At 33.8% G+C, this 9,929-nt stretch overlaps 2 protein-coding genes across 4 annotated transcripts; one reads left to right on the top strand and one right to left on the bottom strand.

Moving 5' to 3' along the window:
* Positions 1–911: 911 nt before the first annotated feature.
* LOC101205726 (protein FAR1-RELATED SEQUENCE 5) lies at positions 912–4,912 on the top strand. 2 transcript variants are annotated; one of them, XM_011653815.2, is made up of 4 exons: positions 912–1,084; positions 1,567–2,046; positions 3,987–4,202; positions 4,298–4,912. In XM_011653815.2, exons 2-3 carry the CDS (start codon positions 1,567–1,569, stop codon positions 4,188–4,190), a joined length of 684 nt encoding a protein of 227 aa, XP_011652117.2. In that variant the 5' UTR covers positions 912–1,084; the 3' UTR covers positions 4,191–4,202; positions 4,298–4,912. The 2 variants fall into 2 exon arrangements, with proteins under 2 accessions (XP_011652117.2, XP_004136586.3); XM_004136538.3 differs by having other exon boundaries at positions 915–1,084; positions 4,310–4,912.
* A 608-nt stretch (positions 4,913–5,520) lies between these two features.
* On the bottom strand, positions 5,521–9,405 carry LOC101205954 (target of rapamycin complex subunit LST8-1). 2 transcript variants are annotated; one of them, XM_011653817.2, is made up of 11 exons: positions 9,088–9,405; positions 8,789–8,905; positions 8,419–8,520; positions 8,153–8,265; positions 8,000–8,069; positions 7,616–7,693; positions 6,973–7,089; positions 6,802–6,896; positions 6,586–6,665; positions 6,407–6,466; positions 5,521–6,025 (listed from the first exon to the last, which is right to left on the bottom strand). In XM_011653817.2, exons 2-11 carry the CDS (start codon positions 8,894–8,896, stop codon positions 5,898–5,900), a joined length of 951 nt encoding a protein of 316 aa, XP_011652119.1. In that variant the 5' UTR covers positions 8,897–8,905; positions 9,088–9,405; the 3' UTR covers positions 5,521–5,897. The 2 variants fall into 2 exon arrangements, with proteins under 2 accessions (XP_011652119.1, XP_004136587.1); XM_004136539.3 differs by having other exon boundaries at positions 9,006–9,403.
* Positions 9,406–9,929: the final 524 nt, after the last annotated feature.

Genomic DNA, 9,929 nt, shown 5'->3' on the forward strand with positions numbered 1-9,929 from the left:
ATGTTTATTTGAATTTAATTTCGATTTCATTACTCAAATTGACAACGTTATAGTTTCATTTATCGTAACGTTATCGAACAAAAAGAAAAAGTGGCACAACAATATAATCACAAATAAGACATTACTTTATATCAACGAATATTAGCTACTATATATTAATTACCCAATTTAAAATTTGATGTTATACAGCTTTAATAACATACAAATTCAAAACAAATTTTTAAAAAATATCAATATTTTGTGGGATTGTAAAATATATTTTTCTTTTTTTAAAAAAAGATGACTTCCATTTAAACCAGAATATAAATTAAACCTTTGAAAATTTATTGTTTTAGAATATTTTCATAATTTTGAAATATATATATATATTATATATAATATATATATATATATATATATATATATATATATATTATATATATATATATATATATATATATAATTATTTTAAATAATAAGACTACCACAATCCTACACAAACCCTTAGATAACATTTTATTTTGTATATATTTAGATTAATTATGTTATATTTAAAAATGTACTAGATGTATATTCTATTTTTTTTAATTATGAGATAATCTTTATTTTTATTAATATAAACAATGTCTAGAAACTAATAAGGAGGTATATTTTAAAAACTTAAAAGCTAATTGTTGCGTCTATTTTTATATAAATTTAAACTAAAAAAAGTACAATTTTAAAATTCATAAATCAAATTTATTATACACAAAATTTAAAATTGAAAGATAGTATTAATTGGAAGATGTAATTAAAAAAATGGTTATTAAAGGAGTTTTTAATTAAAAGAAAAAAAGATTGATTTGATTGGAGCGGCTAAGTTATTGGATCTAAAGCCCAAAATCCGAACCCACAATACAAAGCAACAACACAAAAGACTAATACACATCTCTGTTTTCAGTTTTCACCTTCTTTATCTTCTTTTTCACTCCCTTTTCCCTCCATCCTCAACTCTTTTCTCGAAGCTTCTTTCACATTAATCACCCCAAGCAAACGCCGCCCCCGCCCCCGCCACTCCCTTTCTTTCTTCCTTCTGCCCAATCAACTCTTCCACCTCTCATCAACGGTATTGTTTCTCCTACTTCTTCTTCTTCTTTTCCTCTTTTCCAAATTCTTGGCGTTCCAGTTTTAAGTTATGATAAGAAGATAATTGAATTGATTACGCTTGAAAACTCTATTCTTCCTCTGGGTTTCATTTTTTATTGCAAATTCAATTGTTGTTTCTGTTTACTTAACACAGACACCGAATTTTGCTTTACAGAGTCGACTCTAGTTTCCCATTTCAGGACTTGGGTTTGCCGCCATTTTTTGTTTTTGATGATCTGAATTAGGAAATGGGGTATTTATATTTGATGTTTTATGTCAGTTTTTCGCTGTGTCTCTTCCATTGCTGATGGATTTTCCCTTTTTTCCCTCTTTCCTACCCTGTTAATTCAGTCGAGAGGGATTTTTTTTTCATATGCTTTTAGAAATCAATGTGTGATCATCATCTTTCTTTTTTCCACTTTCTTCCTGAGTGATTTAGTTATAAATATTGATAACTTTCAGATGGATTTGAGAGATAATAGTGAAAGATGTCTTCTGGCAGTGGACGCAGACGAGGGAGAGGAAGGGATAGAGGGAGGATCATTAGAGAGTCCAGCGGGAACAGAATTAAATGATTGTGATGGAGATATTATTCTTGAGCCTTATGAGGGAATGGAATTTGAATCGGAAGATGCTGCCAAGATTTTCTATGATAAGTATGCTCGTCAACTGGGATTTGTTATGCGTGTGATGTCCTGTCGTCGTTCTGAAAAAGATGGGCGAATACTTGCTCGAAGACTTGGATGCAACAAAGAGGGACATTGTGTCAGCATCCGAGGTAAATTTGGGGCAGTTCGGAAGCCACGGCCGAGTACACGAGAAGGCTGTAAGGCAATGATTCATGTCAAATATGATAAGTCTGGGAAATGGGTGATTACAAAATTTGTAAAGGAACATAATCATCCTCTTGTGGTTTCTCCTCGTGAAGCTCGGCAGACCATGGTCAGTATTTCTCTTCCCCTATTGTTATCTTCAATCAAACATAATACTTTAGAATAAAACTGTGTTCTTTACTTTTTAAGGGAGATGGAAGTAAAAACATCTTTGCCTCTTCACCCCTCAACTGCTTTGTAGGGTATCTATAAAAATTCAAAGATTATGTATATTTACTGTAGTTGTTACCTTGCTTTTAGGGAGAAACCTCTAGTTTCATCAATAAATTGTTGGAGATTAAAATGGTTTTTTTCTGATCGAAGGACATTAATTTTCTCTATCGGAAGCAAGTATACTAAAGAAGCGGCAAAATTTTATAAGACCAATTTTTAGCATGAAGAATTGTTGATCGTGCATAATGTTTATATTAGTCCTAGTATTAAAATGAATGGATTGTTAAAGAAAGGAAAACAAAGATGAATTTATGAAGTTTATCCAAAAACAATTTTGTCACTTCGCACATTAAAACCACAATTTTCTCGTTCTGCATATTATCTAATCACTATGTCACAGTAAGTTTTACTTTTAGCAAAGCAACTGAACTATTGTTTGCATATTTTATTGACGCATATGCCACTGCTAACCTCTTTAAGTTCGAGTATGGGTTTAACAATAATTTTAGTTTTGTTAGGAGGAAGCTTGGCCTTTTAACTGACTAATATGAATACATCTATTAAATAAAACTGACCTGACCATGATTAGTTCAGCCAGTTAAGGAGAAAAATTGAACGTCCACTTTGGAGTTTGGTAGGGTGCTTGGGTTTGGCGAAGCAAAAGTTATATAGGCAATATACTTGCTAACTCATTTGGATGAAATATGAATTAAGGAGAAGCAAATAACATGCTTATTCCCTTAGAAGTGCTAATATAGACTATGGGGTGTGTTGTTTTGTTGGGTCTTTCGAGAGAGAAACAAAAGAACCTTTCAAAGCTTAGAAAGAGGTCCTTATGATGTTCAGTCTCTTGCTAGGTCCGATGTTTTTATTTGGGTGTAGGCGAAGAAACCTTTTTGTAACAGTAAGTTGGGTCTTATTTTCTAGATTGGAGATCCTTCTTCCTTTAATGGAAAATTCTCGCTTTTGAGCGTGTTTTCTGGATGCTCTTGTGTTCGTTCATTCTTTCTTAATGAATGTTCAGTTCTTTAAAAAAACGTGTGTAAATATATGATATATGTACATATACAAATATATAGACTAAATATGGTTTGGTCCTGTCTGGTATTTTGTTATGAAATTCTTTAGGATGACGCTCCTTCCTTGCTTCTATATTGTGGAACAAAATACAACGAGCGGATTCTCCTTGAGACTGTCCCCCCTAAGCCAACTTGTTCTCCATTTCCGAACTTCCTACATCTTGTCTCTTCTGATTTTTGTTCGAGCTTTTTGGAGTGTAGTAACCAGATAGCTGCACACACACATGACCAGATGACAAATGAATATAACTATTCAGTCTCAATACTGATGGCTATACTGATATAATTACTAAGATTTGGGAAAAGTACAGTTGTTCGTACATACTAACTTGAGCTTCATACCTTCCAGGCATGTCTTTCCCTTTTCAACCACCAATCGGTATATGTTACCTAGCCTTCTTGTTCTATAGGTGAATTTCATCGATTTTTTAGAACATAACATGTTTTGATACTTTCGTTTGTGATGCCTTACGTGATTGTCTGCATTTTCACCTCTATCTTAATGGTTGGAGCCATGATGATCACCCACCTAGCATATTAGTTGCTCGTGAATATTCTACTATACCATTCGTAGTTTGGGAAACTAGTAAACTGACGAGAGATTTGAAACTTAACAACAACAAAAAAAATCTTTAACTGCAATTACAGAAGAAGAATGAATTGTATGTTCATAGCTAAATCTTTCTGTGGGTGATTGACATATAACTATAGTATTGCATCATGATGAAAAATCATTGATTTTGAACTTTCCTTGCAGGATGAAAAAGACAAGCAAATACAGGAACTCACTATAGAGCTGCGGAATAAGAAACGGTTATGTTCGACATACCAAGAACAGCTTGCTGCATTTATGAAAATTGTTGAAGAACATACCGACCAATTATCAAAAAAAGTTCAAAATGTAGTTACCAACCTTAAAGAATTTGAGTCCATTGAGCAAGAACTATTGCATCCTAGGTAGCCTAGCCATTGAGTGAGTATCTGATTGCTATTTAACCCTTCTCCTTCATTTTGAGATTTTTGTTCACTTCATCAAAAAGTATTCATTATGTCATTAAATACAACTAGCTTCTTATGCAGTGTGGTCGGTGGCCATCGATATTTGGAGGTTGGTAGCAGACAAAGAACAATGAGAACCCTTGAGAAAGCCCCTCAAAAGGCATTCTTTACAGTCTACCCTGCCCCACTCCAAACTCAGAGGGAGCTATAGAAATGAGCAATGCAATATTTGTTGTGTGTATCATAGCAAGCAGTGGCACGAAGTTGAAGTACGTGGAGAACATCTGAGCGGAGGGAAAGTTTTGAATGAAGAGACGATTTTATTTACCTCTCTAAGTGAATAACCAATGCAGATTTTTTTAGAAATTTTGCTGAAATTTTATTTGCTTTGTGTATATGTTTGCATCTGATACTGCAAGCAGAACCATCCAAATCCCATCCTGGATGCCCACAGAGCTATAATGAGAAAATCAATATTAGAATTGTTTCATTCTGCTAATTTTTACCAGGATTATCTGTTGGTCTGACTTGTAGTTATTTTATATCTTTTCTCAACTTGGTGGAACCACCGCCACGCTTTCCCCAGGTTGAGATGCTACTTTTCTTTCTTGTGTTTATTTCAGGTGACTTAAAAGCCCAACTTATTAATCTCTCTTTTATAATAACAAAAGAATTGGGAATGAATTTCAGATTTGGGCATATGATTTAATATCTTATGATTTATTTTTTTGGTAAACTGTAGTGAGTTTCAAATCTTATGAGCGTAACATTAGATGGTTGTTTTATAAAATCAGTCAACCTAAACATAAGCTGATTTGAATATTCATGGATATGAAAAAAGAACTTGCCAACAAAAATTATTTATGTAAATAAATTTGAACACATGAAAAAATAATAATCATTTTTCTTTCAACTCCATTACCTTAATTTTTTCTTCTTTTTCCTTTCTTTTTTAACTCCCAAGTTTTATTTAATTAATTAATTTATTTTGTATTTAGGATTGATCACTTACAAAACACAAGCAACACAAATTTTTACGCCTACGAATTAAACACAAAGTCTTCTAAAGTTGTTCTATTAAAGGTTTAGGGTTAGAATGAAAATTTTCAAAGTTTAATAGTATGATTCAAATCTAACTCATTTCTTGGTTTAGTTTCCTGGCCTTGTAGATGAGAAAAACATCGGCCAACTGAATTTCACTTTTCAGTGTCATTTCGAGAGGTCATGCTATCCTTCTCTTTATCATTCCAATCACGTTCACCTGATTCACTGCATATATTATTCAAGTTCCATTCCTATAATCATCTCATAATGTCTTATTACATTTCCCAACCAAACAGTATACAAAACAACCATAGTCCTGCTTCTAAATTTTTGAACCATCATTACCTGAAGCTCTACACCAGAATCCAAATAAACAAACACTGAATTTCACTCATTTTGAAAACAATAAGATGAGATTCGGAAGAGTGATTATGATCAATGCTCGTGATCAGAACACACTTGGACAAAATTGATAAATTATTTAGCTCTACTGCTGAAGATTGAAATTGTTTGATTTATAAATATATGTCTCTTACTGGAAGACTCAACCAAATATGTTTATGATTTACAAATGACGGAAAAGGAGGTGGCTGCATACCACACACTATGAACACTAACTCCAGTTTCAACCGGAGGATGGCTCGGCTCCATCGTGAAGGGCACAACAAATAGTTGCTTTATGATGTCCTTGATAAACCTTCATCTCTTTGCCAGTTGACATGGACCAGAGTCTTGCAGTAGTATCAGAAGAAGCTGGCAATCACAAACACCCGGAGTTATTTTCAAAAACTTATAGTGAAGGTTTTACGGATGCATCAATGAGAATGCCAAAATAGAAAGAACCAACTAAAAAAATAACAGAAGTCTGTCCATTCTAATTGTCATTCTTGTCCTTAGAGTTTATTTTCTTTATAACTATGAATATCCACACCCTTTTCTTTTTTACAAGCTTGTAGGCTATTTAATATCTAAGAAAAATGGCTACATTGGTCTGGATCCGTGATATGTAGATATATTGCTTACTCCCTTAACCCACTGCACCAAAATGCATAATGGTTTGCACAATGGTCAACAGAAATTTAGATAGAAAATATTGCCTACTGAGGCCCTCAGATTTGTCAATAACCCAGTCACCTGTTATAAGATATGCACCATCTACTGAGAAGACACAGTCCCACACCCAGCGTTGGTGTCCTGAAAAGCACATGGAATTGCAAAGTAAAGCACTATACTTGCTTCTCAGTAACTGCCAGTGAGATCCAGTATAGTAATAATTTAAAAGAAATAACACTAGATAAATGAGAGCCAGATACCAATAAGGGTCTTTTCTAACGTGAATCCATCAACGTTCCAGATTTTGACAGTGCTGTCAGAAGATGCAGTGGCAAGGTATCTAAAAGATGTGAAGCCACGTGAATGTTATAATTTGAAGAAATATCCAAGTCACAACAATCATTTATTCCAACATATATTGTTCAACCAGAAGAAATAAAAGAAAATAGAATGTATAAAGTTTTGAGAAATAAGACCGATGGGGTTCACAGAATTCAGGTGAAAGAAGACACTTGAGAATGTATCCCTTGTGTGCTTGAAGTTTATGAAGTGGCTCAAAGTTTGTCATCGTCTGAAGAGAAAAATGAGTTAGCCTATTCAAATTGTACAGCAGACGATAATTATTAGCATTTGGCATTATGTACAACCTGGGTGCCACGTAACAAGCGCCAGACGTAACACGTGCCATGATTATTTGCTGCAACTACCAAGCTCCCATCCCACATAACCGTCAAAGATCTTACAGCTGTATCCACTTCTGGCACCTGGGATCACACTAAATTATTGGGATGTAACCATGATAATCCATGTCACTAGGCAACTTCTGTTCGTTTTTTGGCAGTAATCAAAGTACAAAACTCGCATTTAGGAGATTACAAATAGGTTAAATTAAAGGTTCAGGTCCTTTGACATAAAATTCAGAAGAAGCATTACAACAGAACTACTGTTCTGAACTCTTTGATTTCTTGAACCTCCTCTATCTCTAAACTTCAATCCCCTTCCTCTTGAAAATGTTCCTTCTTTCTTCCACAGTTTAACTGTCTTGAGGACAGCTTGTCCCTTCCACTTCTTTTTCTTTTTATCTCAAACTTTAAGCAATAATATTGAGAATAGTTGCTAATATTTTTCACCAAAAGATCTTATTTTCATTCGAATAATTCTCCCTTGTTTAAAGTGTGTTAGCCTATCACAAAGATTAATACGACAATCTACAGTCATTTTCAAACAAAGTATGAAAAGGCAGAGGCACATTCAATTATGATTACACAAATGAAATGCACAAAGCCATACCAATTCACAGCTGCATGAATTTGCAGTCAAATCCCACACACGGATATTACCATTTTGATCTCCAGATATCAGCTCAGTCTACAATTGAGAGAAATTTGGTTAACAATGCAAAAGCAAGATTATAAGGTTAGTAGTTTTCCCTAGGATGAATCTTTCATAGGAAAGCAAGACAGAATTGGTTAAATGAAAATTACAATATTAAAATTCCATTTCATATCTATAAAGTAAATAAAAATTGCATTCAGGACAGGCTCTAGTGAATTTTCTAGCGCAGTACTATTATTATTGTGACAAGGAACAAATTTCCACTCCTCAAGTACGGCTAATAGGATTTGAAGTAAAATAACATGAAACTGCAAAAAAGGGGGTAGTGTGATATATGACCTGATTAGGATGTAGAACAACAGTGTTAACTGCAGCACGACTTTCATACTCTCTTTGACAACCAGGAGCCCTGAATTTCTCGAAATAAGTCCAGGTAACCTTGAATGCAAGTCTAAACAACATCAAATCCCATATTTTGAACACTTTCTGTACCTTAAATCCCATATTTTTACTGTGCCATCCTCCGAACCTGAATACATCCAGTTCCCATCACATTGAAACCCCACTGACATTACATTATTAGTATGTGAATCATAACTCATTATCTGCCATGTAGTTAGGGGGTAAAAGTAGAAAGAACAGACGCATTAGAAAATGAAAGAAAAATTTATTTTCACTAAAGAGATTCTGGAAGAAAAGAAAAATAGATGAAGAAAAGTTAAAATAACAACAGTAAGGCGTTAGAGCAGGTTACATACTGGTTGAGGGCTATTTGAATTGATATCAAACAACCGTATGTGAGGATTACCAGCAGCAGCCAAATATCTTTTGTCTGGGGTAATCTCCAGTCTATTAACTTGCTGTTCACATAATTCATGATAATTAGGCATACGAGGGAGTAAAAAACATTCATCATCAACCCTAGTTAGTCAAGAAAAACCCTGAGACAGAACTACCGCACAGCTTAACCAAACTACCAATGGGTAAGGAACATGATTTATAGTAATTCGTCATGTCATAATATTCCGAGAATGTGATAACTTTCTTATTTATCCAATTTGTCATACTACCAAAGCTCCTTTCAGAATAACCAAGAAACACAGAGAACAGAAGGATTCATGAACTAACAGAATCAGGGTATTGTATGGTTCGGTAACAGCGACCACTTTTGGCCTCCCAAAACCTAATAGTATGATCATAGCTAGCGGTTGCAAGTATCACTGATGGTTGAGTCATCTTAATCTCCTACAAGTAAAGAAAGGAAAAAATACAGATAAATTGAAAAGCCACTCGAAACAATTCTCCGTTAGAAAATAGATTTGCATCAGATTAAAAGGAAACATACTTCAAGATATCAGAACATGGGCATCCTCAAGTCAAAAGCGAAAGGGGAACATAAAACCCTTGAGAAGAAAGAGGTATATTACTTGGAGGCACTTATGGAGACGAGAACAAGCGCCAGTTGGTTCAATCGGTCCAGAGTGAGCTCGCGACCACGGGTGGAATAGGATCGGAACTCCGACGAACCCTAAAGGATTGGTGGTCTCCAGCAGGAGTTAGATTGATAGGGAGAAACTTGAAAGGAATCCATGAAAGAGATGGTGCTCCCGAGTCGCGAATTTACAAAGGCTTTTGGACGAACTCCGGCGACAGTCCACCGAAAGAGCCATTCTGAGTCTCTGATGCCTTCGCGCCGTCGTCAGACCGAAAAAGGAAAATTGATTAACAGTTTGAATATTATCCTTTTCTTAGAAAAAAAAATAGAACACCATTTTAGAATTTAGTCTATCTGTGTACTTTCAAATGTTAATTTTACTTAATCATAAATTTAAATTTTAGTCCTTTAATTTTAATTTTGATTTGAAATTAATTAAGTAATTTTCATTATAAAAAAAAACACATTGTAAATACATTTTAAAATTTTATATTGAAAAATAAATCAAAATTAAATTTAAAATTTATGAACTATAACCAGACATTTGAAGATATAGAAACCAAAATTGAACAAACTCTATAGAAACCAAAATTGAACGAACTCAATAGAAACCAAAATTGAACAAACTCTAGAGGTCAAGAATGAATTTGTCCTCAAAGAAAGTGTAATTATATTGATTTGTAAAAGTATCAAGTTGAATGAAGTGTAATTATATTGATTTGTAAAAGTATCAAGTTGAATGAAGTGTAATTATATTGATTTGTAAAAGTATCAAGTTGAATGAAGTGTAATTATATTGATTTGTAAAAGTATCAAGTTGAATGAATTTGTCCT

The sequence above is a fragment of the Cucumis sativus genome, chromosome 3 (genome assembly GCF_000004075.3).
Source record: "Cucumis sativus cultivar 9930 chromosome 3, Cucumber_9930_V3, whole genome shotgun sequence".
Taxonomy (NCBI): Eukaryota; Viridiplantae; Streptophyta; class Magnoliopsida; order Cucurbitales; family Cucurbitaceae; genus Cucumis; species Cucumis sativus.

Coding starts and splice junctions, on each gene's coding strand:
- LOC101205954 (XM_011653817.2), bottom strand. CDS start 8,896: ATGACTCAACCATCAGTGATACTTGCAACCGCTAGCTATGATCATACT. Junction 7,090..7,615: donor ATTCATGCAGCTGTGAATTG/GTATGGCTTTGT, acceptor GTGTGATCCCAG/GTGCCAGAAGTGGATACAGC. Junction 6,467..6,585: donor GTTAGAAAAGACCCTTATTG/GTATCTGGCTCT, acceptor TGTGCTTTTCAG/GACACCAACGCTGGGTGTGG.
- LOC101205726 (XM_011653815.2), top strand. CDS start 1,567: ATGGATTTGAGAGATAATAGTGAAAGATGTCTTCTGGCAGTGGACGCA. Junction 2,047..3,986: donor GTGAAGCTCGGCAGACCATG/GTCAGTATTTCT, acceptor CTTTCCTTGCAG/GATGAAAAAGACAAGCAAAT.